This window comes from Amphiprion ocellaris, chromosome 13, assembly GCF_022539595.1.
Source record: "Amphiprion ocellaris isolate individual 3 ecotype Okinawa chromosome 13, ASM2253959v1, whole genome shotgun sequence".
Taxonomy (NCBI): Eukaryota; Metazoa; Chordata; class Actinopteri; family Pomacentridae; genus Amphiprion; species Amphiprion ocellaris.
This window is the reverse complement of record NC_072778.1, coordinates 20,089,886-20,117,577: the sequence shown is the minus strand read 5'-3', so window position 1 is coordinate 20,117,577 and position 27,692 is coordinate 20,089,886. Positions and strand designations below refer to the sequence as shown.

At 39.7% G+C, this 27,692-nt stretch overlaps 3 protein-coding genes and 1 long non-coding RNA gene across 6 annotated transcripts; 2 read left to right on the top strand and 2 right to left on the bottom strand.

The window, feature by feature from the left end:
• The first annotated feature begins 601 nt into the window (after positions 1 to 601).
• On the top strand, positions 602 to 10,984 carry tcirg1b (T cell immune regulator 1, ATPase H+ transporting V0 subunit a3b). The gene is made up of 20 exons (XM_023275697.3): positions 602 to 763; positions 2,720 to 2,842; positions 3,233 to 3,311; positions 3,414 to 3,562; positions 3,687 to 3,782; positions 3,901 to 3,962; positions 4,060 to 4,186; positions 4,340 to 4,422; positions 4,515 to 4,608; positions 4,818 to 5,030; positions 5,140 to 5,290; positions 5,406 to 5,545; positions 6,557 to 6,714; positions 6,807 to 6,897; positions 6,976 to 7,094; positions 7,216 to 7,429; positions 8,002 to 8,208; positions 8,306 to 8,426; positions 8,584 to 8,755; positions 10,145 to 10,984. The coding sequence occupies exons 2-20, from the start codon at positions 2,726 to 2,728 to the stop codon at positions 10,236 to 10,238; spliced, it is 2,487 nt and encodes an 828-aa protein (XP_023131465.1). The 5' UTR covers positions 602 to 763; positions 2,720 to 2,725; the 3' UTR covers positions 10,239 to 10,984.
• A 717-nt stretch (positions 10,985 to 11,701) lies between these two features.
• Positions 11,702 to 14,889, top strand: mrpl18 (mitochondrial ribosomal protein L18). The gene is made up of 4 exons (XM_023275701.3): positions 11,702 to 11,939; positions 12,069 to 12,237; positions 14,246 to 14,480; positions 14,587 to 14,889. Exons 1-4 carry the CDS (start codon positions 11,852 to 11,854, stop codon positions 14,662 to 14,664), a joined length of 570 nt encoding a protein of 189 aa, XP_023131469.1. The 5' UTR covers positions 11,702 to 11,851; the 3' UTR covers positions 14,665 to 14,889.
• Positions 14,879 to 27,212, bottom strand: si:ch211-203d1.3 (protein phosphatase Slingshot homolog 3). 3 transcript variants are annotated; one of them, XM_023275698.3, is made up of 17 exons: positions 27,054 to 27,212; positions 25,586 to 25,748; positions 24,122 to 24,159; positions 23,781 to 23,967; positions 22,720 to 22,835; positions 22,520 to 22,588; positions 21,732 to 21,797; positions 21,360 to 21,542; positions 20,623 to 20,716; positions 20,358 to 20,486; positions 20,061 to 20,107; positions 19,762 to 19,908; positions 17,858 to 18,058; positions 17,470 to 17,689; positions 17,302 to 17,385; positions 17,118 to 17,213; positions 14,879 to 16,356 (listed from the first exon to the last, which is right to left on the bottom strand). In XM_023275698.3, the coding sequence occupies exons 2-17, from the start codon at positions 25,631 to 25,633 to the stop codon at positions 16,219 to 16,221; spliced, it is 1,863 nt and encodes a 620-aa protein (XP_023131466.2). In that variant the 5' UTR covers positions 25,634 to 25,748; positions 27,054 to 27,212; the 3' UTR covers positions 14,879 to 16,218. The 3 variants fall into 3 exon arrangements, with proteins under 3 accessions (XP_023131466.2, XP_023131467.2, XP_054872653.1); XM_023275699.3 differs by having other exon boundaries at positions 25,586 to 25,717; positions 27,054 to 27,209; XM_055016678.1 differs by lacking the exon at positions 27,054 to 27,212 and adding an exon at positions 26,706 to 27,000.
• Positions 16,450 to 17,111, bottom strand: LOC129350366 (uncharacterized). The gene is made up of 2 exons (XR_008603734.1): positions 16,868 to 17,111; positions 16,450 to 16,772 (listed from the first exon to the last, which is right to left on the bottom strand). It is a non-coding gene; the product is annotated as an uncharacterized LOC129350366 (long non-coding RNA).
• Positions 27,213 to 27,692: the final 480 nt, after the last annotated feature.

Genomic DNA, 27,692 nt, shown 5'->3' with positions numbered 1-27,692 from the left:
TAGCACAGTACGGTCTTGATCCAGTCTTTTTTTTTTGAAGTAAAAAATAAAAAATTAGAAAGTTATCTTCTCTTGTTGAATAAGCGGGATCTTACTTATTTGTTTGAATTAATATTTGTATAAAGCACATCAATAATTTTTCCAATTTATTATTATTATTATTATTATTATTATTATTATTATTATTATTATTATTATTATTATTATTGATAATAATAATAATACTAATAATAATACTAATAATAATAATAATAATAATAATAATAATAATAATAATAATAATAATAATAATAATAATAATAATAATAATAATAATAATAATAATAATAATAATAACTGTACAAACAGTTCAATGGCAGCCCGCTGTTTGTCATTATACTGTCGCCTAGCAACCATTGTTTACCAAATCAACCGCTCCATATTTGGTGTAAAGTGCTATTAAAACAGTAAAAAATGAAATATAACTCTCCTTGACTTTTAAACACCTCTTCAAACCCGCTAATTTTCTTCTGCGCCGTTTAAAATTGCGCAAATCTCGACCTCTCGCGGCCAAACGAGAGACTAACGTCCACCGTCACGTGAGGCCGCAGTAACGTGACTTTGGCAAACAGGAAGTGCGAGACGAAACGGCAGAACTTCTCGTAAACCTCACAAACACGTCGGTTCCCTCCCGGTAAACGGTCAACGGTCGGTCAGTCGGTACGGAGCCGGACAGCCTGAAGCATAGCGCGGCGGAGTCCAGCGGGATTCCAGAGACAGCCAGGTCGGATATCTGACATCCATTCTGTACTTCTTGTGTTGTTGTGGCTTTCTTCATTCACCGCTATTGTCGTGACGCAAATCAAAACCTCGCGCTGCTCTTCCACCTAAAGTTAATACATATAGATTTTTTAAAGCATATTTAGCTTCACGTTTACACATTTTGTTCGACCACCGTTAGCTTCTTCAGCCCGGTGTGTCGGTAAAAACGAAACTGTGACTCACTTCTGTGTGACGACAAAATGTTGACAGAGACAGACAGTATGGAGGTCACTATTTATGCAAGAAAACATCCGTATATTTTCGTTATTTAATTTATAGACTCACTGTGTAATGACGAGTTTGTAGTTTAGATATGGAGTCATGTTAAAGTCAAGTTAGACCAAGTTTTCAATCATTTTCAGTACACATTTTAAACTGTCAGTTTATTATGTACACCAGTAGACTGCAGATACATCTATACATGGTTAGACACAAAGGCCGTTAATCTTATTATGCACCATTTTCGGTGTTTTTTAATGGTAAAATGATTATAAAATGTGAGACACTGGCAGAATAAAGTCATACTTTCCTTCTGTGCGTTGTCCCACTTTGAAATCACATAGAGTGCATCCTTGCTAGACCAGTGTGCCTTAGAATTAGTCTTATTTATGTGATTTACATAGCTTAAATCACATGTACAGGCGTGACTTGGTAAGACTTGTTTGCATTAATTTTATTACATAGTGATTTGGGTGACTCATTTTGTAAATAGTCCAAGAGGAGACATGCAGGTGCCGGTGAGGGCAATACATCTGAAAAAAAGTAACTCTTTGTAATCATAGGACTGTGTATCTGATAAAAATTAAAAAAACAAAACTGAATATTCTGTCCTTTGCCAAATAACAGTTTATCTAGCTACAACAGCTTACAATAAGACAATAAAATGGGTTTTCATTTATAGTAGGCTGTTGTCATTAATGATTAGAAAGGTCACATTTTATATGTAGCTATGGTAAGAATCTGTAAACACAATACTGTCGCTACTGCAGATACCCTGCTGTAAGAAATCGAAAAACTTCCATAATTAAACACTATTTTGACTTCAGTAAGCAGATCAGACTGTTATGAACTGTAAAATAAGATCCTAATGCTTCTGATTAACTGTTATATTGTTTTATGGAGCTTTAATGCATAATCGGAATGACAGATATAAATAGATGTAGAGCGATTTGAGTTTTTTTTGTTTTGCCTTTTTAGCATTGTAAAGAACAGTCCCTGCCACTCTTGCAAAAAATAAGTGCAGGGCTGACACTGCAAAACCTATGACCTATATAAAGGTCACAAAGCTCAGTTTGTGATGAAACTCTTAGAAAGGTGCTGATCCAGAGTCATGGTCACTTTGAAGGCTGTCTCTTGTCCCCCTCATTTGTGTCAGCGAGGTTAGCGTGATGATAATGCAGCACAGTTCAACAGCACCAGTTACCACAGTTTATAAATCTAGCATAAAGTGAAACCGCACTCAAAGCTTCTTTTTTTTTTTAACCATCCATTTGTCTGACTGCCTCAGTTTTAGCTGGTTGAAAGTAATCAACTGTCAACTGACAGTTTATTCTACACATGCATTGTTTTTAAGGGTTAAAGGATTAGTTCCAGGGTTTTGCTCACAACTGAAAAAGAACTGTGAGCTTGTAATATCGGCAGAAACACGTCTGTGCAAGAATGGAAATCCCACCTTATCACAGTCAGGAGGACTCGACTCAGCACTTCTGCTTTCTTCGGTTTCCACTAATAAACTTCTGCAGTTTTTAGTGTCCCAGCTGAAAATAGATGCCACCTGTCGACATTTTTTTTTATTTTTTTTTATTTTTTTATATTTACTGCTTCTCTTCTCTACATTTTCTCATTTGCTCTTTGGCTCATTGTCAGACCTTTTTAAAAGAAGGTATTAATTTAGATTTGTTTCCTTGATGTTTTGCAGACAGCTATGGGCTCCATGTTTCGCAGCGAGGAAGTGTGCCTGGTGCAGCTTTTCCTTCAGTCCGGCTCGGCCTACAACTGTGTCAGTGAGCTGGGAGAGCTGGGCCTGGTTGAATTCAGAGACGTGAGTCACCCAAACTATTTTTGCTCTTGATTCATTGCCTTGTGGGGCAAAGCTCAAAAAAATACAAACTGATTAGATGTTGAGCTACTGCTTTTGGCCAGAACTCTTTTCTGTGTGCAACTATTTTGCCTAAAATACTAGACTTGCAAGTGACGGGTTAGTTTCAGACGTATTTTTATATGTTTTGGCTCTTATCCTCAACCTCTGAGCACATTTGTTGATCTGTTTACACCTGTGTGTGACTGTCTTGTTTGTTGGAATCTGCAGCCTCTGCGTATCTGAGTTGTGTCAGTTAGATACAGCAACATTTTCCTTCCTCTCTTCTTCTAATCAGATGAGCATGAATAACCCTCTTGCCCTCTGCCTCTCCCCTGTGCTCCGATGTTTCAGTTGAATCCAAATGTGAACGCATTTCAGAGGAAGTTTGTCGGTGAAGTCAGACGATGCGAGGAACTCGAGAAAACTTTTAGTAAGTACTGACTCACTGTTCCCCACAGGCATGTTCTGTATTTGTTAGTTTTTTTCTGATTCTCCATCTGCCCCCTCCTGACCTTCTTTATTTGCCCTTCAGCCTTCCTGGAGCAGGAGATCAGTCGCTCCCTGTCTCCACCTTTGCAGGGTCCCCTCCCGCCTCCATGCCCGACACCTTCGGCCCCTCAGCCCCGTGAACTGATCACCATAGAGGAGGAGAGCGAGAGGCTGGCCAGAGAGCTCAAAGAGGTGAGTATCTAAAACAAGGCTGTGATGATTAAACAAAGAGCTCCTGTTCTCTTCTTATTGCACCATCAGAAAAGGATGAACTGTTTGGACTGATGGGAAGTCATATGTGTGTGTTTCTCATTAGGTGTCCAGGAACAGAGACAGTCTTCGGGCTCAGCTCACTCAGCTCTGTCAGTACAAAGGCGTTCTGACCAGAACACACTCTCTCACAGCCTCGCAGGTTGTTAAAAAATTTTACTCCTACAACAGTTCCTGCATCATTATCAGCTTTTCTTTTGATTACTGTGCTGTAGAAAACACACTGCAATAAAATCTTCTCCTTTGTCATATTCCCACAGGCACCGCCACAAGTGCTGGAAAGCCAAGGCTTGTTTGATAACCGCCAAGATGTCCACCTCAGGTACAACTCGCTTACCAAAACTTCTCTTTAGTGTTTAATCTTTTTTTAAAATTTATTTACATTTGACACATTTTTACCTATATTTCCTCTCCCTCAGTTTTGTTGCTGGAGTGGTTCATCCTTGGAAAGTCCCCTCATTTGAACGGTTGTTATGGCGGGCATGTCGCGGTTATATTATCGTGGATTTTAGAGAAATGGAGGATCGACTTGAGCACCCAGACACGGTGAGAGCTCAGAGACAGAGAGACTGCATTATAATTGAAAGACAGATATGAGAGTTATTTCTAGTCCAGAGATAGTCTCTGATGATTTGTCACATGTAACAAGTTTCATTATGGGTAATATATTACAGCTGTTTACTGTTTCTACGTTTGCAGGGGGAAATGGTACAGTGGACGGTGTTCCTCATTTCCTACTGGGGAGAACAGATCGGACAGAAAGTCAAGAAGATATGTGACTGGTGGGAAAATCTGTGCTTCCCCTTTTAATTGTTGAATTACACACTGTTGTCTATTAAAAGTGAATTTCTTTTGATTTTTTTCCACCTCATAGCTTCCGCACACAGACGTTTGCATATCCTGAGAGCTCTGCTGAGAGAGAGGAGATTCTCCAGGGACTTCAAGGCAGAATTGAAGACATCAAATCAGTGAGTGTATTACATCTTCATAAAAGCACACTGATTTTGTTGCTACTTTGATACAATCATAAGCTTTTACCCTCTTTTGTTTGATACACACAAAAAAGAATACAAGAAACATTGCAGTAATGTGGGTTTTAAAGAGCTAAATATTACATCTCTTACATATCTTATGGATCAACACCTTTCTCCTTTCACTTCCCTCTCCTGTACTTCAGGTGTTGTCACAAACTGAGGCCTTCCTGCAGCAGCTGTTGTTGCGTGCAGTGGCTGTTTTGCCTCAGTGGAAGGTACGAGTCCAGAAGTGCAAGGCGATCCAGATGGTACTGAATCTCTGCAGCCCCTCAGTCACAGACAAATGCCTGATCGCTGAAGCCTGGTGTCCCACTGCCAAGCTGCCTGAACTGCAGAGCGCTCTGAGAGAGGGAGGGGTAAGACAACCGGACAGCAGAAACATGGAGTTGTAGACCAGGAGATTTTACATAAATGACTGAGTATAATGCTCTCCCATCTTTTTCCAAACTTCTTCTCCATCCTCAGAGGAAGAGTGGAAGTGGGGTTGACTCCTTCTACAACCGCCTGCCTTCCTCCACTCCTCCACCTACTCTGTTTCCCCTCAACTCCTTCACAACTGGTTTCCAGAACATCGTTGATGCCTACGGAGTGGCCAGCTACCGTGAAGTGAATCCAGGTTTGTCACCACACCACACAAAAATGATTTTGTCTTGAATTTTTGGCATGATAGATTCGTTGAAAATGGAGCCCAAAGAAATCTTGCATGTATTTGTCTCTCGATGCCTCTGCAGCGGTGTACACCATAATCACATTCCCCTTCCTGTTTGCGGTGATGTTTGGGGATGTGGGTCATGGGTTGCTGATGACTCTAGCGGCCCTGTGGATGGTCCTTGAGGAGAAGGACCCTAAACTTAACAAAAACAACAATGAGGTAATTATCAGTATTTTTAATGTCCAATTACCAAATTTGTAAATTCCAAATTATTCTAATAGTGAAAAATTCTACAAAAAGGCTAAAATCAGCAATGAATAGATCTAAATAAATGGTAAAGTCTGTGTATCTAAAGCTTGATTTACCTTATTCCTTTGTGCCACAGAGCCCTGTTGTTGTCTAAAAATTACTTTCCAGAGATGTAAAAGTGATCATTGTTATTAGTCTGTGGAGCTGTTTGTAGATAAACTGTGATGCTCATATGTTTCATAGTGAAGAAACAAATCACCCATTAAAACATCAGGACCCTGTTATGGGTTTTTACTAGCTAAATTAAAGCAATGGAGCTTTATGGCAAAGAAGAAAAAGGTAAATCAGACTTTAGATATGTAAGCAATGCTTGTTGTGTTAGTAGGATCTCTTTATTGTTGCTTTTGGCCTTTTCATGAGGTTTCTTGAGAGAAAGAAAGAAATTGAATAGAAAATTTCCAATTGTCCTTGAATATTTAAAGCTAAGACTAACAGAAAAGCTTGATATTTCACAAGCTTTTTTGATAAAGGCAGCTTAAATGGTTGTAGATTGCGCTTTACTTATAATAAAGAAGAATGGAGAATATAATTTAGTATGAATTTCTTTATTCCACACAAAACAAAGCAGCAGCAATCACACAAACGCTGGACTTTAGCTGAAAAGACTGCTGTCTTAACCGCTTTCCATTTGATTAAGAGAAGCTTTGCACAGACCATCATCACATGCAACCAATTTATGAACACGTCACCAAAGAACATTCTTTTACATATCCCACAGGCGCATGAGATGAATTGAATTGAAAGTAATTAGTAATTATCCAGTTGCCTTTCATACTTAATGACATTTCACAGACATCAGTGAAACGCTGCATAGCTGAAACAAGCATTTCCCAATTAGGATCTAAGAAGCTGTAAAAGCATGTAAGACACCTGTGCATGAACTCTGAATACTGAAATGACTGTCCTGCCTCTGTGTTTCAGATCTGGAAGATGATGTTTGGAGGAAGGTATTTGATTCTGCTGATGGGCCTGTTCTCTATCTACACGGGGGCCATTTACAACGAGTGCTTCAGCAGAGGCCTCAGTACCTTCAACTCAGCGTGGCACGTCGGCCCGATGTTTGAGAAAAACATTTGGAAGTGAGGACTTTTCATACAGTCCACCTCCAAGTGATTCATTTTTTCCCTTCCAGCATCTACACACTTTCTTACCTTTGTATTATCTCTTTCAGTGCATCAGTGCTGGCAGGGAACCAGTACTTGTCCATGGATCCTGTTCAGCCCGGTGTTTTTACCGGCCCCTATCCATTTGGCATTGACCCGGTACGTCCATCGCACTCAAAATCCTTCAGTCAACAATAAACAAGAAGACATTTGTTCTCATTCTCTCTTGTGTTGCAGGTTTGGGGCATGGCCAACAACAAACTCACTTTCCTGAACTCATACAAGATGAAGATGTCCGTTATCATTGGGATCATTCACATGACCTTTGGAGTCAGCTTGTCACTCTTCAACTACTTGTAAGTAATCATGTTTTATTTTTTTGTGTCCACACCTCCACTATTAAGTCATTTCATATTTATTCACACTTGCCTTCCTTGTTTCCCTGTCTCTGTTTCCCCGTGTTGTTGCTTTCTTCAGGCACTTTCGCAAGATAAGCAGTCTGTTGTTTGTGCTGATCCCAGAGCTGTTCTTCATGGTGTCTCTGTTTGGCTACCTGGTGTTCATGGTGGTCTATAAGTGGATTGCCTACTCCGCTGCTGAGTCCAAAACTGCTCCCAGTATACTTATCCACTTCATAGACATGTTCCTCTTCACAGAAAATCCTGACAACCCACCGCTTTACACAGGACAGGTGTGTGTGGTTTGATTATTTCCTTAAAATGAAACTATCAGGGTTTCAACTCGCATTCTACGATTTGCTTTCACATTTAAGTATGCCATGGGTTTTATAGTAGTGAATGCATTTTTTCACTTTCCACTTTTATTTTAGTACAATATGAAAATCGCCTTGAAAGTGCTTGCAATGTGCTTGTGACAAGGAAGCCACCACACTGAATATTTAGCCTGCATTAACTTTTGTGAAGTTTATTTAATAGTTGCAGAGTACTAGTTGTACAAATATTTTTGGGGGGAAGAAAAAGGACAATATTTTAAGCATTCAAGTGCAGAGTTTTATTTATATTTACATGCTCAGCATTTGCTTGTGTGCTTTGGTTTTTATTTTATGACTATATAGCGTCTATGTGCAACACTATTTGGCAGGATATTTTAAAACCTACAGTGTTTATCTATAGACAGTCTCTGCAAGCTCATTTTCATACTGTACTAATATGAAATGAGTGATTGAATGAGAAGCAACTTACAAAAACACCAGCATTGTCTTTTAACATACCCTTTTCCTTTCCTGTAACTCTTCCTGTGTAGAGCTTGGTGCAGACCATCCTGGTGGTGCTGGCTCTGTTATCTGTCCCAGTCCTCCTGCTGGGGAAGCCCACGTGTGAATTAATCATTTTCAAGTTAAGACAACGTCGTAACTTCTACATGGCGGAAGACAGGCGTTTACTGGTCAACGACGAGGGCTCCATCAACACTCGCCAGGGGGAGATTGAAGGAGCAGCAGCTGAAGGGGAGGTAAAAGAGGAGCAATCTTAAATTCATTTATCAAACGGACTACATGAGATGCACCTTGGTGTTTCTTGTCTAATGCTTTCAACTGTGCCGTCTGTAGGAGTTTGATGCTGCAAATGAGTACATGCATCAGGCCATCCACACCATAGAGTACTGCTTGGGCTGCATCTCCAACACGGCTTCCTACCTCCGACTCTGGGCTCTCAGCTTGGCACACGCACGTTAGTGGCACACAAACACATTGTGTATTTTCATTCTCACATGACTTCCTCTCTAAAACTCAACTTACTCATGCTGTAATTTTTCCAGTCATACACTCATGATATTTTTCCCAGCTAATTATGGCTATCTAACGGTCAGTCATTTGTGTGTCCACAGAGCTGTCAGAGGTGCTGTGGGTGATGGTCATGCGTATTGCGCTGAAGTGGGAGGGCTATGTGGGATCTGTGGTCCTTTTTGTAATTTTCGCCTTCTTTGCTGTGTTGACCGTCTCCATCCTCCTGGTTATGGAGGGACTGTCAGCTTTCCTGCACGCGCTCCGTCTGCACTGGTAAGGATGAGCGGAACGAGAAGACAAAACGGGAAATACACAAAACACCTTTGCATGATTGACATTGAAATTTTGTGCAAGTTGTCCAAAAACAGCTTTGCTAAGGTGCCTGGCATATTGCCCTGTCTATGTTTCAGATTTTAGATGACTGTGCATTTTAATTGTCTGATTATCCAGTTAAACCTCCTCTCCAGTTACAGTTTTAGAATTTTTTTTCATGAAAGTATTCCCATCATACCATAAAATGTCTTAGATATAACTACATAGTTGCTTCTTCTAGAGTGTGTGGATCTACATATTTCCTGCCTCTTTATTCAACCACCACTTTCGACTCAAGGCAGCTCGAGCTCAATAACGAACCTACAATTCTGCTCAAACACTGTAAAACTACTCTACACAATAGCAAGTTGGAATATTGGAGTAATTCAGCCATATATGTTAGAACTGGAAACCAATTCTGAAGAAGAATGATAATATGGAAAGTCCCAACTAGCAAGCTGATAGGATAGGTTCATTAGGTTTGTTACATATAAAAATCTGGAAGTGTGAATCTATGTTTTTGAGACTGTCATTTGGACACTTTGTATTTCATTTATGATATCTCTTCTAGCGTATTAAAAAAACTCCATTGACATAGTGATCCTTCCTCATCGTTTCCTCAGTTGGGTCTTCTGTATTTTTATACTGGTGTACATATTTCACTCTGTATTTACTATTTGTCACCTGAAAAATGTGATGCAGGTATTGAAACTACTCAGTAAACTGTCTGTTGATCTGTCTACTTTGCAAGGTTATTTATCTAACATGCAAAGTAGACATTTTTTGCTTGAGGGCGGTATTGAAGCTCAGAGAGCATCCACAGTGAAAAATGTCCATTTACATTTCATTTCAGCAAAGCCATTATATTTTGTTATTTCTTTTAAATAAGTGTCATTTTGCTTAGTTTTTCTCTGATGGTGATACTACAAAAAAGCTCCACCGAACTGTGTTTTTGAAGGCCAGGAATAGCCAATGTGAACGTCTTTGTTAATAAAACATAAGTGATGAGATCTTTCCCTGACAGAGGCATTACTAAAAATATTTTCAGCTTTATGTCCACTGTAGAAGAAATGAGATGGGTTTCCGGGTGGGTTGTTCACTTTTTGCAAGGTGGGTGGTTCAATCCCTGACTCCTCCGTGTCCTGGAGTTTTCTTGGGCAGGACACTGAACCTTCAACTGCTCTCAATGACTTTACATGGCAGCTCTGTGTGTGTCTGTGTAAATCAGTAAATGAATCACATCACAAAGCACTTAATAGAAACTAGCAACGGTTAAATGCAGTTTATAAATGCACTATTTATTGAAGTTTATAATTGTTGTATGTTGATTTTTGCTTGTCTCTCTTACAGGGTGGAGTTTCAAAACAAGTTCTACAGCGGAACAGGCTACAAACTCAACCCTTTCTCCTTCTCATCTATCATTAATGCCTCAGCTGCTATATGATCAGTGAAATGACTGCCAAATGGTTAAATTAATTTATGTCTATGCGTCAGAATGACCATGTGTTAACAATGGTATTCTGTCGCCTGAAGGCTATGAAATGGTTTAATTGACTTGCACAGTGATCACAATGAATGATACAGACTGTTATTTTTGCGTCATTAGAATTAGTCCCTGTATAATAAATGAAAATCGCATCATATTGTAGGCAAAATATAATTTTGTATCCCCTTGCTAATTTTTTACTCAGTGTTATGTACTGCTTTCTAATTACTCTTTCTGTAGCTCAAGAAATAATTGGCAATGATTAACTTCTCAATGAATAAACATTTATTATTGACATCTATTATGAAAAGGGAAAACATATCAAGTCAGTGGGTCTCTTGTGCAGTTTAAGGGAATGTATGATTGTTGACTTGATTTATTGCAGTCCTGCAGATTGTCCAAAAGATTGCAGGAGATGATCTGAATGATTTTTACGAGCCAAAGATACTTTCCCTCATTGTCATGTCTTCCAAGCACAACATGCCACATGTATTTATTGGTAGTTAGATTTTTTTTCTGGTGCCTTAATAGGACTGTTTGTTCATGCATTATGTATTTTGGACAGATCATAACTTCTATTGTCATACCACCACTTTCTATAAAACACAACATAGGACATCTGTCTCATTCTTCCCTGCCAGTTTACACTGTAACATTTTGCAAATTTGAGCTGAAATTAAATAGAATTTTCTTGTTGAATCTCATTATGTGATGCAGTTTATTGAACAGGCCTCCTTTCTGTTTGCACATCCTCATTTTATGTACAACATATGTATTACTACATATCAGGTGAATCATGGAAGAAGGATTCACAGCTTATATTTGTACATGTCTAGGTGGTAAAGACCACAATGAAACTGTATTTCATCACAAGTATGTCGCCCAGCTTTCAAAATCTTACTCTGTAATTCTGTATGAATCAAAAGTAATACTGTCTACTAAGTACTGTGATATAAAGTATATATCCCATTATTAGAATATATTATTAATTCATTAACATTCATTTACCTACAATTTTAAAGTAGTGGACCACTACTTAATCTCTAATCCCTTGTTAATCTCTAATACCTAATTTTGCTATTTTTCAATGTTTTTATGTGATGATCACGTTTTAATGTAAAATTTAATCTGCAAAATTACTTGTTTGTTGCAGTCAGATAAACACAGTGGAGTTAAAAGTATTCATGAAATGTAGTAAAGCAGAAGTATCAAGCTGAAATGACAATAATAATGTACTGGTACCTTGAAATATACTCAAGAATAGTTTTTGTTCAAAGTATTTAGTTACGTTTCCACTGCTACAAGTTCCTACTGAGAAAATGAATAGAAAGGTGCAGCAAATGTGTCATTGATGGAGATGTGCAAAGCGAAACTCTAAGCGTGGCGGACTGGTTTTAAAGTAGCACCAAGTGAACCGGATATTATTCGAATGTCAAAGATGGCGTTTCTCATGTAACGGTGAATTCTCAAGTACTGTGAGCATGTTGAATGTTTTTGAGGACATAGCCGCATAATAACACATTAGCTGGACTGTTATTTTAGTGAATGAGGCGGACACAGCTGAGCTTTAGATGGCGCTGAGAGAAATTAGTCGCAGTTTGCGGCTGTTGTTCGGTCAAACTCAACGATGTCCTCCAGTTGTGGCTGTAAACACCACAGGTAGGTTAGCTAACTGTTTACTGTATTTAAAGGGCAGACTGTGTTAACTAGTTTAATCCTGACGGTTAACCTCTGTCTGTGGACTCATAATAACTAATCAGTCAGTCTTGTTTCTTGTCTGTCGTCCAGTTCGGTGTTTGAGTCAATCAGCGTCTCAGCCGGAGCCCAGCGCGAACGAAAATGAAGCCGTGAGTCCGACCTTTGAGAACAGAAACCCCCGGAACCTGGAGCAGATGGCTCTGGCTGTGAAGGATCGGGGCTGGAAGACGACTTGGCCCCACAGGGAGTTCCACCACAGGTCTGTAGAGTTGTTAACATAAAATACATCTAACCTCGATACTTTACCTGCCGAAATATCGCGATATCGAAACGATGCCATGGCAGAAACATAAAATATCAGGAAAGCATTGCAATAACAGATAACACTACATGAGCTTTTCTAAATAACCAAAAAGAATAACATTTGGACAATATCAGTGGCAGTCAGTGGAGGATATGACAGGGCACAAAACGAGAGTATTGAATTATTGTGCTACACTATATTTATTCATTTTCATATCCTACTCTTGATTAAGATCGTCTCTCTGAAAGTTCACAACCACCACTGATTGCAAGAGATTTTCCTAAAGTATGGCTGCTGCTCATGTACCTTCCACCTCCGTGTAGAGAAGAATTCGTCTATAAGATTCAGAAAGGGATAACATGGCGGCAGAAAAACCACAATAACTTGAGGGCTCATATCGAACCATTACCTAATCAATAGTCCTCTATGAAAACTAACATTGTCCCAGACAATAACAAAAACTGTCTCCTTGCCAAACGCCCTGCTGCACCCGTGTCAGTAGGCCCTCTAAGTCCATCTAGAAAAGTCAACAAATGCTGGGTGTTCTATGAGTCCAGAACTGCATGACGGTCAATTACTCCAAGATTGCTTATTGCAGCACAGCAGAGGGTTACGTTGCTCCACGCTGACCTGGGACGTTGACTATAGGCTGTTGTCCAATGATGTTTCTCCCTCTTCTCCTGCTCTTGGCCAGGTTGAAACCAGCCTCATCCACATAGACGTATTCATGTGTATCATCAGAATCCAACTGAAAAACTCTCTGGAACAAATGCGCATGAAACAGAGAAAAAGTCAGTCATGTACACTTTCTGTAATTTTACTAGAACTTGTGAACCAGAATTATGCGTAAGATTTTTTACAGTATTCTCAGAACATTTCTGACTGCTTGTATTGTTCCAGTATAGACATGTCACTGAAGTGACAAACAACATTTACATACCATGAAAAGTGGTCCAGGTGCATGGGCAGATCCAGGTTCTGGTTCTGGCCGTGGTCTGGGTCGTCTACGTCCTCTTCTTCCAACATGACCTCTTGCTCCTCTGACATCCATTCTGAACAGCTAATTCTGCTTCCCGGCAGGTTTCATAGTGTGCACTTCATTGGCAAAAGTGTTTTCAGCTTTGACCTGTTGTGTCTTAATTGTGACAGCAGTGTTGGAACAGTGTCCCAATTCTGCTTCCTTGTGTTCACTTTTTGAAAAATGTGTGCTATGAGTGAAAAAGTGTGTTCAAATGAGCAAAAAACGTGTTCAGTCTTTTGCAAGAAGAGTGCAAGAGTTTTGAAAACTGTGTGCAAACCATGAATAGTGTCCAAAATTTTGACAGCAGAGTCCTGTTTTTGAGAAATGTGTGCAGTCAGTTGGTGACTGTGTGCAGTGAATGGAATTTAGTGTCATATCAATTGAGAAAAACTGTAATTGCAGCCCTTGTCAGTATATCTCAGGCAAAATGCTTTGCTATGCTTGATGTGTTGGCTTCTTCAATCTGCATAGGTTAAAACATGTTTTGCAGACAGTTTTTTTCCCTCCTGATTCCATATTTCTCTTCGTGCATGTGCCTTATCTACAAGCTGTAAATGGTCAGCATCGGTGCTTGGTTTTCTTTTGCGGCTGTGAAAGCTGCCAGACAGAATGAACTGGTTGGCACACCCACCTAAGGTTTATCATCCACTCCCTCTCTCAAACTGCTGTACTGTTTATTTTTTATTTTTTCTAACAGGTACACCTTATAAAGACATGAGCAGTTTAATATGAAGGAGATGATGAGGATTGGGCATTGCTAGTGTCAATGTGATTATATTTATGTATACATTTGCATCATTTAGCACAATGATTATGTGACAAACTCAATGTTATAGTCCATCTTTACCAGGCACATTTAATTCTCTTTATTTCCTTTCCTTACCCAGAACTCCTGTTGCCTCTGCCACTTGTGTTTCACTGTGTTTGTCACTCGTTTTTCAGGTTGATGTTCTCTCGCAGCCAACGCCATGTGATAGCAGAGGTGTTCTCAAGCACTTCTTCTATCCCAGTGCTTTCTTGTTCAACCAGAGAGTGGGCGTTGAAGAAGGAGCTGCATTCCACAAACTGTGTGGCAGCGTGTCAGGTTGTGGGCGAGGTGCTGGCAGTTCGATGTCGGCAGGCAGGCATCACCAGGATGGTGTACAGAGCGATTCCCTGGACGTACCGCTCCGATTCTGTGAGTACACGCAGCAGGGACTGTTGGAGAAATACTACCAGTTATTTCTCCTCACGAGTCGTCACCTGATTCATGTTTGTCTCTCCTTGGCTTTTCTGTTTTGCAGGTTCAGGCTTTCAGGACTGCATTGAAAGAAGGAGGAGTCACCCTGAGTGAACCCAGAAGGAAATATATAGGAACATGAATTTAGGTGTCATCTGCTGTTTTGTATAAATATCCTGTGTCTCTTACTCCCGGCTCTATTGTGAATTATTACTGTACTGACATTAACATGACCAGCAGTACAGTAAGTGACAATATTAAGAATAAAAAGGGAGTGATCAAAGTAAGATGAAGTGTTTCTGAACACAACCTGCTCTCCTCGAGTGTATTATTGAGTCAAGAAATAAAGCAGCTGGTTGGAGTATCATCTTTTATTTTTCACTCAAAGTGCTTACTGTAAACAAGAGTGAGGTGCAGACAGTGAAGAGCAAAACACAACAAGGCATAGAGTTGCGGACACAATTTTAAAAAAGGAATCATTTGATCATTTTAATCATAGTACAGTGTGAAATTGGCTCAGGCAGTGGGAACAGTGTGTGTTGTGGGACTATAAAGTGCACGTTTTCTTTTTTTTAACGGTGCGCATGCAGGTTAAATGAAGTAAGCTCTAGCTTGGGTTCACTGGATAAAAAGTAATACCAGCATGAATTAGGAATGTTCCACATCAGCATCTAATGAAGTCTAAAAACAGTCAATCAAATAATTTACCTCGATCCATTCCATGTCCGTATAAATACATGAGAAAACCCTGAACAGTTTGTTCTCACAGGCTGGTATGAAGACAAAACATGCACCAAGGTCATCAGCAATTTGTGTTGATACATATAAACTGTATATATGCATACATGCACAACCTTGGAAGGTCACATTTATGATGCAATCAAACCACGTGAGAAACAGTACAAGAGAAATACAATATGTGGCCACCTCATAGTAAAAACATTAAAAACATCAGTCAGAGTCGTATTTCATTCTCAGGTTGAAGGCACTCATGGAGCCCTGGTCTTAGAATGAACAAAACAGGTGACAATGGTCCTTAGCATACTGACATGATAAAAGTTTTTCAACTAAATATATTAATTGGCACATAGGAATACATATTTTGGCATGTGCCATAAAACTGGCCCTGACATGATCCATAACACACAGCTTGGAAACAGTGAAATCCTCCCAACTGTGAACAATGAACACTTGAAAACAGCTGTTGATGAAACAGAAAGAGGATATGAAGAATATTTCAAATGTTTACATTGGACCGGCAGCATACAGCCTCATATTTACAGAGGTAAACAGAAGAGGACAGTTATTGCATAGATGTCGCTGGAAGGGAAGATGGAATGAGGGAGCTCTAGAGAGACACACTGGTTTGTATGTGGTAAGATATCTTGGAAAAACACTTGGGGAAAAAAACAGTAATACAACAATGTGCACTGATAATGACTTCAGCTATCAGAGATCCTGGCTTTCACTGTTATCGCAACACTTCAGAAAGATTCTTATCAAAACTACTTATCAGTTGCAATTATTATGAGGTGGGATATGCAATGAAAGACCTGCAAAATATACATTAAATCTTCGGTATCAGTGTATAAAAACCTTGGCATGTTCCCAGAGCTCGCTTTCCTTCTTGGTTTGCTCTCCTTCAGGACTTTTCTCCTCTGTGCCTCCTTGCTGCTTGTCCGTCTCTTTGATCACTTCAAGGCTTGCTTTGACCAGCACCCTGCAGGCTGCGTGGTTCGGGTGAAATATCTACGCATGCTCGCTGGTGGGTGAGACCTCGTCGCCCATGGCTACGCCTCCGTTGTCCTGGAGACCGCCTCGGACTGCCAGGCAGCTTTGAAAAGAAAAATTAAGCAGCAGAGTCAGTTATAAAACTGATTTTTTTTAAAGTAGAGGTTACAGCTGCAATGATTAATCATTAAATGTGTTGATTATTAGGATAAGTAATTTTTTTAAAGATAAAAAGTAACTTCTCTCATTTCAGTTTCTTAAATTTGAACATTTTCTGGGTTTTGTGTTCCTCTATGACAGTAAACTGAACGTTTAGGTTGTGGCCGAAAAACATTATTTACAACTGATGCTTAAAATTGTTAGTTGAAGCCATATTCAACATACTGATGTGAATGTAAGGAGAGAAAAAGAGGGGGATACGTCACAGATTTCCTTGTTTAGAATCAAATTGTTGTCCCTGTTGTCATATGATGAGCCAGTCACTACCTGACACCTCAGAGCTGCTACGCTGAATGAAAACTGAAACAAAACACAGTTTGGCCTATTAAGAAACTGAAATGCAGTATTATTACTGAACTAAGTGCACAAATGTGATTTATGTAATATCTTCTTACCTGCTCTATCCTCTTTGCCATTTAATAACAAAAAAATGTTGCAAAAAAGCAGCAGTAGCAAAAACACGTAACAGCAACTTGACAGTGAGTTGCATCTAAAAGTATACTTGCAGAAAAATCACCATAACACACATCATTTCAACAACAGCCTACATTACATTTCCTCTACATCCAAATCAGACATTTGTATGTACATTTCAGTGTAAACTTCAAGGAGAATGAGAGAGGACTGCTACACAGCTTCACTTACCTGTCCATGTCCTTTATCCTCATCATCTAGTTCGCTAATGGACTGCATGAGGGAGAAGAGGTTCATCCTGCCACTGCGATTAATGCTTGAAATAACCTTGAGATTACGGAGAAATAAAAAGATAAACAGCTTCAGATGCACTGTGGGTGTGAGAGAGTAAATATTGCTCTGACAGTCTGCTCACCTTGTCTGGTTCATTTACAGTGATGACAGGAGCAACTGCTGGACCCTCACTGGTGTCAGACTTGGAGGCGGGAGGTTCAAACACCTGGGTGTATTTGAGAAGATAAAGGAGTTAAACATAACAAAAGACTGTGGGATTTTAAAAGCTAAATATCGATGATATAACTACCTCTTCCTCTGCATTATTTTTTTCCTCAGGACTGCCCAAATCTTTTTCATCTAGACTCTCCATGTCGTCCTCATCATCATCATCAAGTTCCTCATCGTCTTCTTCTTCCTCCTCCTCTTCCTCGTCTAGATTCCCTTCCTCCCCTCCCTCCTCCTTGTTCACAGATTTTTGTCTCTGCTCTCTTGACTTTCGTCTCCAGAGTGCGCTGTGACGCTGCTGACTGGATTGATGAATGAAAAGACAACAATCCTCACATGAACTCCCAAAAACCAACATGTTGACTTTTCTTAAAATACCAGTTTCCATGCCAGCAATGCTTTCGTCACATTGGAACTCACAACCAGCTGATCATTTTGGACAGAACTCTACGAACAGGATTGGGTCTGACCTTGCGTGGAGGATGCCGTTGTAGGTCTGCAGCTGCTTCATGAAGCCTTCATTGGGTTTGACGATGGACCGGCGATCCCTGACGTAGGGCAGCGCCACATCCAGAGGCCAGTGCTGTTGCTTCATGGCGTAAGCGATCACCGTGGATGCGGAGCGAGACACACCCATCTTACAGTGCACCAGCACCGCCTGCCCACTCTCCCTGTGATATACAGGGGTAAAGAAAGGCTTGCTCAATGGTTTCGCTTGACAAATACTAAAATTAATCAACATGGAAAGATTTGATATCCTGCAGGAACTCACATGTTGAGGTGGCCACCAGATTCACAGTTTTACATGCGATACTGTGAAACACTTTGTAGTGGAATGCTGCCAGCTTGTGAATCGGTGGCAGCTGTGATACATACCAACTGGCTTATCAGTTGGATAAAATTTCAGATAAAAATTCCAGCTTCGATTTATTTACCCTTCAAAAACAGTATTTTTCTGCTAAGCTCTGTTTAGATAACACAGTCATGATGTTTCACAACTAAGCCTGCATTTGTGGACATCATTCACATAGCTTAAACTGCAAGGGAATACAAGTCACAATGTGGCGACTCAAAATCATGAAATTGCTACTAAAGCAAATCCAGGAGCAAACCATGTGAGATGAATGGGTTGTTCAACATTATCTGGTAAAACTGAATGAAAAGACTAATAACACCCCTCTGTGTCCAATAAATAAGAAGCTACAACCAGCAGTCAGGTTAGCTTAGCTTAACATTAACAGCAGAAACAGGGGGAGTCATCATAAAAACTCAAAAATGTGTTATATTTTATTTTTCTGAGTCATACTAGGACTGAACAATTAAATTAAATATTACTGCAATTGCAAGGAGCGGTAACTTTTTGCTAAAAGTAAACTGTCACAACAAACCATCATACATTAAGCTTTTTAGTGTTATAGAGATGCCCTGGGCTACATGTCATATCCTCCAGACATAAGGAAGCATGCTTGATGTACAAGCCACAGCAAAACCACATCATAATTTTTATATTTGTTTCATGGGAAAAGAAAAAAAGCCAAAATGACCATTCCTGCTAAAATCAACTAATCACAATCACAAAATCTGTTAAAATAATTGCAATCTATGTATGTTTTTTGGCATATTATTCAACCCTAATTCATATAAAAACATTAAGTGCAGCTGCCTGATACATGCTCAGAGCCATGAAATAGTCTGGTAGTTACAAAGCTAAACCAGTCCTTTCCATATTTATCCAACAGGTATGAGAGTGGTGTCAGTACTATAAGCTAACACGCCTTTATGCAGGTATCCCTGTTTACAGAGTTTCATGTTTCTGATCTACAGGCTCACAGGCTTCACCAGTCTGCCCATCATCCATTCACTGCTCATCCTTTCTCTCCTTTCAATACAACAGACAGATGCTCTCTCTGAGCCTGATTCTGTCAGACGTTTTTTCTGACTTTTTGTACTTTTTACGTTTATTGGTTATGCAAATTTGATTTGGTAACATTTTCTCTCAAATGGAAAACACTTTGGGTCAAATTCTCTTGCTTAAAATGTGCAATAACAACGAGGGTGACTTGACAAAATCAAAACAAATGCAAGACCTTTATTTTAAAAGACTGTACAAAGTCTGTGCTGGTTGGTGTTAAAATGGATTGTCAGTACCAATGACCTCGTAGTACAGTAGTGAGGTTTAGTGTCACACATTTCATCTCCTGACTGAAGCTGAAGTCACAAATATATGATTTTTTTTATATTAACAGCTGGTAATTCGACCTAAATGTGATGTGGTTGATGAAAACGTGATAGAAGAGTGTCTATATACAACTGTTATCCAGATTTGACTGTAAATTGCCTTTCACAAGTCAGGATTTTGGTGTTACAGCTTTACCTTGCTGTGTTAATGAAGTTGTATGTGTCAGTCCAATGGGGGAGCAGGTCTGTGGCTTCCACATCGTACACTCTGATGTTCATGTAAGTGAAGGACTCTGGGAAAAAGTTGTCAATCTCCCTTGTCACATTCAGAATGTAGCCAATGCTGAAAAACATACACACAGACTCAGTGTCACAGTGGTGACTCAGCAAAACACAATGCACAGTTCAGCGTTACCCATGTCATGAGACAATGGAATATAGAGATGGATGACAGCACACTGAGCTACTGAAAATGTTGCAGGCAAAAACACTGACTTGTTTTTCTGAAGCTCCTCAAAGTTTGCTGCATTCCACTCAGAGCCCTGAAACCAGAGAAAGAAAGAAAGAAAGGTTCAGTCAAGGCTAGCGAAGACAAGAAGGAAAAGGCCGACAGAGCCGTCTTCCCTATCACTGTTAACACAGATCTCCCACAAAGGGGAAGTTACAGTCACATGTCAACATCCTGGCAAAAGCACATTTCCGTCAGTTTTCTCACCAAAGCACAAGAAAGGTTTCTCACCATGGTGTTAAAATAAAACCTATTACTGTCTTTCAAGCTGAATCATCACTCACCAGGTAAAGGTAGTCAAATATTTTGGAGGGCTTGTCCATCTGAGCCATGGTGACCAGGATCTCATTGTCGATGTACTCCTTGTAGGATCTCATGTCAAAGCCTATCCTGCTCTGTAGGGCAGTGTGCACCTACAGTAGCAAATGAAAGATGAAATGACACAAGCATTCACACATTTGGCATTTTTGGACCCGTTATTTCCCTAAGTCATGCTTTAGCCATTCTCGCTTTTTTGTAAACCAACTTCTGTCTGCCCATGTGTCTCACCATTTTAGAAGTGAGGTTGTCCAGGTCTTCTGTCCTCATGATGTCTCTCAGGTGCTCTTTGATCAGCCTCTCATTGGAAACTCTGTCTGCCGAGCTTCCCATACAAAGAAAATTAAACTTTAGCATGAGCTGGCTGGTATGCACAAGCAACAAAAATAGACAGCAACCTTCTAATTTGTTCTAAATTTACAGCAGCAGGCAGTGATGAAATGAAACAGATACGATGCTTAATCGCTCTTCTGAAGTAGATACACTTTTCTGCAGAATTTCAACTTGAAGCTGCTTCATACTTTTATTCTACTATAAGGGTAGCACTGTAATTCTTAGTTCACTACTGACAGCTTCAGTTAGTTAATTTGCAGCTGAAGATTTTACATCTCACTACATGTTTGATTATCTTAAAAAAGCGATGCAATGTTCCAGAATTAACTACTATTGTTGAGCAATTACAAGTAGCTCAAGCTGCTCTAACATAGAAATAACACAGCATTCTGTCAGCATTAATGTTCTCTCACCTCTACTTACCTTTTATACTTCATTTAAGTTTACTATTATTATGAATGTACTACTTTTTGCTTGTCCTGGAATATTTTTACACTGTTGTATTCCCTACTTTTACTTAGGTAAAAAAAATCTTCTTCCACCTCTGGTAGCAGGAAACATTGGTTTGGCTCACACAGGTAATACAGATAAAGGAACAGGCACTGAGGTGACCTTTAAACAGGAACAGCATTTACCTTTGTCCATCACTGTCCCTGCGGACCGACTCCAGGTCGTTCATGGCCTCCCACTCATTGAGGCAGAAGCGATCAGACTCAACATGCTGGTGGTAGTGCTGAGCCCACTCCAGCCCACAGCCTGGGATCACAGCTGCCTTGACTGCCCGCTCGCAGCAGCCGTGCAACACCTGCAGCACTGACCTTACAACAGTGCAGAGGGGGGGAGGAAAGAAGAGAATGTCACCATGTATATCTGAAAACAACAAAAAATCTCAGAAAGAGGGCATAGAGATGAAGACGGTAAGTTGTACTTTATGAGGCAATGTGCCAGATGACATCGTGAGAACATTCCTATTTGAATTTCAACACCTTGATGTCAGTAACGCTCACCACATAGTCTGCATGGAAACCGGCTTAAAAATTCTTGTCTCCTCTGCTGAGGTCACACTGAAACCGCTGCAGAGAAAAAGAGAAATATGAACTCCCACAATAAGATCTGATCAAGAGAAAGTGAAAGAAGGAAGTATTACTGATAAGAAGCATTACTGGGCTCCAACGTAGTCCAACGTAATACGCAGAGAGAAATCATTCGGTGTAAATTAGTGATAGTTCTTGTGAATATAGTGGGGAATGAAAATGTGAGGACAGTGAAGAGAGAAAGTAGCATAGTGTAAGTGTGATCCAGCCTGGTGTGACATGGCAACCAATCAAAGCATCTTGTATCACACTCAGTATGCGACAGCAGATTAGTTAGAACACAGCAGTCGACAGCAGCGTCATGTTAATCCAACTGTTTTAGCTCCCACTTTCCCAGTGCTTTTCTCTACATCCTCCTCTGAGCATCAGTGGTTAAGACGCTTCCACAGATCAGCTATTTCCTCTCAAACTATAGCTGCTTGAAAAGAATCCTAGTAGATCTTTCATTCTCTAATTTCTATAAATTCATTTTGAAAACACATGATCTCAATGCCTGTGTAAGGGTCGGAGTGGGTGACAGAAGCAGTTGTAATTCATGTGGAATGAGTCAACTCCAGAAATAAGGACATTACTCATTCAAATTATTTCTGGCCAGAATCCCAGATATGAGGCTGCACCATCTGTGCTGCAGCTTCACTAACTCCTCGCCTTTGCTTTTACTCTTTAATTCAATCCCCAGTCTCTTTCTAGGCTATTCTTACCCATCTCCATCCAGATAAACTTGCGTGTCGCTCCATATTGGCAGAACCAGGCCGATGGTGCACTGATCACTGCAGAGAGACGGGAAGGACACACAACACAAGGAAATAAGATAAACTTGTCAAAGTTAAACCAGACATTAGCAGCTGAGCAGACATCTTATCTTTTGCACTTTTTGCGGAGATCAGCTGGTTAAACACACCTGTCTGAGCTGGGGAAATCCATGCCCAGCAGGATGCTCTCTTGTTTGTTGCCCAGTGTGGAGACAACAATCAGATACCTGACTCTGACTGGACTCACAGACTCCAACTGCACTGCCTGCATGACAGAATACAGAGGACGAGGGGGACAGGGACAGAGCATTGGTGAGACAGAAGGACAAAACCAGTCAAATTAAGTTAAATGAACATGCTTCATATGCAACATTCTGTTTCTGAAGTCTAACGTTGCCCACAAAACCTTTCTGATTACATGCAGTGCAAAGGATTCTGTGAAGTTTATTTTCTGTGGCCTTTCTGGAAAAATCCAATTAGGGAAGTGAATGCTGTGGTTACATAGAAAAATCAAGATACCAGCTGTTGTCCACTTAAAGGACCATGTCTGTGCTCTTTATTTACTTGACTTAGCTCATTACCTCTAAATCCTATATATTTACCATTGCCATTTTCTAAAAGCATTCATAATGTATTAGATTTATCCAACCATTCCTGGGTTTTCCATCACATCACTCGATCCTACAGCTGAGTTGAATTTGTGGAAATCTCATAAATTTCTGATTTTTACAGCTGACAACTGAACAATAGGGCTGCAACTACCGATCATTTTCATTGTGCATTAATTGATTAATTATCTTCTTAGGTAATCAGTTACTCAATTAGAGTCATCAGTTATCAAAATAATTGCAGATTTAATTTAATAGTTGACAATTAACTGATCAGTCATTGCAGCTGATGTGAAATTCCGTTATTTAATATTTATCTTCTGTGTTCGTTATTTTCGTGATTTTAGCTGTATTGTCCTGGAATGATAGCATACCTGACTCAAAAAAAGCAAATGTAAAGTGCAATGGATTACCCTTATTAGTCATCTTTCAACTGACTGCAAAGAACTCTGCACATTCAGCGACAAAATGTGGGACAGTACACAGGAAAATTGAGTCTATGTGACAAGGCCAAAGCTCTGAACTCTAGCCATTACTACAATATCCTTTCCTTTCTTTTCAGATTTCACTAAACTGATATGTGTGTAGACATGAGGCCTCACCAGCTTGATGGTATCTTCTGGTCTGAGCTGTTCAACCATGGCATGGATTTGTCTGTGCTGTGTATCCGACACTCCGCTGCCTTGCTTTACTGGAGAAGTCGCAGTGGGAGAAGTCTCCTCACGAAGGTCAACGCTGTCGCCCTCTTCCAGCAGAAGAACTGCTCCTTTTACGAGGGCAAAGCTCTCCCTGGAAACAAACAAAGATCAGTGAGTTTAGCACTGCTGTCATCAAGCAACTAGTTATAGATAGATACTTTATTAATCCCGAGGGAAATTCAAGAAGATCATTTTGTTGGGGGTTTAATTAAACAAATTCAAAGGTGACTCTGGTGTGCAGCTACCTTTTCTGAAGTCTCCCTCTTTTTTGAAAGGTTTCATCCTGAAAAGATAAAATAGATCACAAGGAAGCCTCATGAAGAAGAATAAAGAATGAAAGTATTTAGCCGCTTTAATTGTTTGCATGTGTCATTCAGTTTTTGTGCAGAAATCTGGTATCTGACCTTTTTGTTTTATTGATTATTTCTGTAATTACATTTTATACCATACTGTGATGGTTTTGCAGTTGGGGCTTTTTGTAATTGTGAAAAAGTATGTAGGACATATCCCACAAGAAGGTCTACGCAGATACTGAAGCTGTATAAAACTAATTCATATGAGAAAATATGGCAGCGGCACACTGTCTCTGATGTTCTCAGAAATTTGTACTTCAATTTTAACAAAAGCAAAAGTGTTGAAAGATTGTAACAGATTTTCCAGGAGCATTGGAAGCAGTGTGTGTGTATGATGATGAATGTTCAGTAATTCCTTGGATGAAATGTGGCATAACACAGATACAGTGCAGTAGTGAGGAGACAGATACAAATACTGATATGTATGCAAAGTGAGAGATCTGGGAGTGAGGTGAGATGGTAAAAACAAACAGATACACAGTGAAATATTAGAAGAAAATGAGAAGAATTAAAGGAAAAATGCAATACAAGAGAGGGGAGGGAGAAAGAAACAAGAGAGAAGTAGCAGTGGAAACAAGGGTTTACAGAGAAAGAAACTTGAGACAGTAACATTACCTGTTACGCAACTGACAAGTCCAGACAGAGTCAAGAAAAAAAAGAAATTAAAGTGGAGAAGTGGGCCAGAGCCAGGAGAGGAACGATGAGGGTTTGAAGAAGAAAAAAAAAAGGAGAAAACACAAGTTAAGATAATAGAGTGATTAGATTCTGTGGAAAAATATGCAAGAAATGAGGCTTGGACCCACAGTTAAGTTATTTATGGTTTAGTTGGCAAAGATAAAAACCAGAGGAATAGCCAGGAATTCAACACAACATTTAATAATTTTCATGACAGAGTGACAGAATGTGAGAAGAAGAGATAAGAGGGACAGAGGCTGATGATACAGAATTTACATGATTATGCATCGAACAACTACGGTGAGCATTTAGACAGACACAATGTGATTCAGTCACCCTCTGGTAATGCTGCAATGAATGTAAATGAGAGCTAAAATCATGTCAGTGGCACTATATCTGTGGCATGTTTGCCTCATAAGCCTATCAGTGAAATCACATCCCTGGCAACCACTGTAAAACAAAACTGCCTTGTTATCATTCAGGCAAATGTAGTGATGGTATCCACAAAGGGACACATTCAAGAGCGGTTGTTTTTTCTAAAGACCTTACAGAGGCCAGCACAAACACTGCAAAGTCAACTTTCTGAATAATTCTTTGTAAAGCAAGAGTAAACAACTTCATATCTGAGGATACAGTGCAAACTGTTCGTGTACAACACGGCGTGTGGATGACTGAACTCACTGGAGCGGTGGAGATTGATGGGATCCTGTGCAGGGTCAACAGAGCCATTGCAAAGTACAGGTCTGTCTCCACTAAACCTGCGTCTTCTTGCAGGCTCAGACAGGCTCTGCAGGTTCCTCAGTCGAAAGCGTGCTGTGGGTGGAGTCAATACTGGTATTTATTTCTGAAATGACACAGATATTTTGGTCTGATTACACCCAATAAACCGGCTGCGTATGAGATTCCTTAAGACTCTGAGTAAGCCACGTGTCACATTTAGGGACTCCTCTGAAACTGATGAAATACTTTACAACAGCTTCCTAGTTATTTAATCCAGGAGAAGTGGGGTTGGACATTATGAGCATATATAATAAGCTGATAATCTCATGCAGTATCATTTTCCTTTTTGTTATATCTCTGGTTGTATCAAATCAGTATGGGTAAATCACATTACTAAATTTACAGGAATTTTGCAGAAATGTTATGACATATCACGATGTGGCAGTGGTTCTCCTCGCTAGCACCTTTTTTTTTTTTTTAACAGTCAATCTACAATAACTGAATCTGCAATAAAATGCTATAAATTGTGACAGACAAGTTCTAGAAATCTCACACTGAAGACAGGATTTATTGTCACCGTTTCCTTGTGCAGGAATGAAACAGCATTATTTTCACATACTGACACAAAAACAGAAGCGCTATAAAAACAACAAAAAAAGAAAAAAGGTTTAGAGCGTCTAACAATCATTTTAATAATCAAGTAATCTGTCTAATACATTCTCAATTTATAAATTTGCTGTTTGGTCTATAAAATGTCACAAAAAATGTTAATCAGTGCTACTTGAACCCCAAAAGAATGTCTTACAATATTTTATTTTGTCCACAACCCAAAGACACTCAGTCATAAAACAGTAAAGCAACCAGAAAATATTCCAATTTACGAAACTGGAATCAGACTATTTTGAATTTTCACAACTATCTACCTTCATAAATATTAGACTCTTGTGTATGTTTTGCTGAGAAAATACAATCACATAAGATTTTGTGCATCAAATAATTTTGAACAATGATATAGACCAATAAAAAAAAAGATGAAACTAGATGAAACATGTAAAGTTAATGCATATTTAATGAATCTTACTGAAATCTTCCCAGGAAGGTTTCTTGCTCTGCTGACCATCACTATGACACGAACAACGTGTCCACGCCTGCATTATACATGACAGCAGATATGTGATTCAGCTCGTTTCTTCCAGATAATACCGCGACTTAATTCCTGGCACGCATAACAGGTGAGTAAGAGTTTAACATCGTGGGACGGACTGAAAACAGACCGCAGTTCATTGCTGCAACAAACAACAAGCTAGCAACAGTCCGTGTAGCCTGTTAGAGCCACTCAAGCTAACAGCTGACGGTTACGTTTGCGGTTGCTACACTGTCAAAGCGACAGGAATTCATAGAAATGCGCAGACAAGACTAGTTTTCTCACCTCTTCCAGACTGGGTCACGGCTCTAATTTCCTGCTTCGGTGTCAACTTGTTCCTTGTTCCTTCCGCACCCACAGCTCCTCAATCCGCCCTCAGTCGGGACTTCACCATTTACAGCCGCGGTTGGAGGAGAGTTTCAGCCCTGAGCCGAGCGGGAGGAGACGCTGACGTCATACGCACGAAAACTTTCACGGACGTCGACGAAATATCCCGAGTGAGAGAGAGAGCAGAGATGTTGTGGACTGTGTCACTCCTCCTGCTGCAGCATTATTTGTCTTCTCTCAGGGGTGATTTGCAGTGGGAAAATGTTCGATACATTCTATTAAATTCTATTATATATTCTAGTTAATTAGTTAGTTCGTTAGTTTATTTCAGTCATTGACAAAAACTAAAACTAAAACAAAAACGAAAACACTTCAACACAATACAAAACAAAAGTTTCCAAACTTCTGAGTGAAAGGGAGCCGAAAGAAGAACAATCTTATGTAATCTGAACCTTTATATCAAACAATCAATTTACAATGAACATTAAAATTTAATTCAAAAAATTTCATTTGCACATTTCTGTATTACTCCTGTATATTCTTGTATATTTTCTTATTTTTTTCCTCTATATATTATGTTTTATTTTATTCTATTTT

Bases quoted from the DNA above. Each gene is read 5' to 3' on its own strand.
- mrpl18 (XM_023275701.3), top strand. From the start codon at position 11,852: ATGGCGCTGAGAGAAATTAGTCGCAGTTTGCGGCTGTTGTTCGGTCAA. The intron at 11,940-12,068 runs GTAGGTTAGCTA...TCTGTCGTCCAG, and splicing joins TGTGGCTGTAAACACCACAG to TTCGGTGTTTGAGTCAATCA. The intron at 14,481-14,586 runs GTGAGTACACGC...TCTGTTTTGCAG, and splicing joins GGACGTACCGCTCCGATTCT to GTTCAGGCTTTCAGGACTGC.
- tcirg1b (XM_023275697.3), top strand. From the start codon at position 2,726: ATGGGCTCCATGTTTCGCAGCGAGGAAGTGTGCCTGGTGCAGCTTTTC. The intron at 4,609-4,817 runs GTGAGTGTATTA...CCTGTACTTCAG, and splicing joins GAATTGAAGACATCAAATCA to GTGTTGTCACAAACTGAGGC. The intron at 7,095-7,215 runs GTAAGTAATCAT...TGCTTTCTTCAG, and splicing joins TTGTCACTCTTCAACTACTT to GCACTTTCGCAAGATAAGCA.
- si:ch211-203d1.3 (XM_023275698.3), bottom strand. From the start codon at position 25,633: ATGGCTCTGTTGACCCTGCACAGGATCCCATCAATCTCCACCGCTCCA. The intron at 20,108-20,357 runs GTGAGTGATGAT...CTCTGGTTTCAG, and splicing joins TATTTGACTACCTTTACCTG to GGCTCTGAGTGGAATGCAGC. The intron at 17,690-17,857 runs GTCAGACCCAAT...TCATCAATCCAG, and splicing joins AACGGCATCCTCCACGCAAG to TCAGCAGCGTCACAGCGCAC.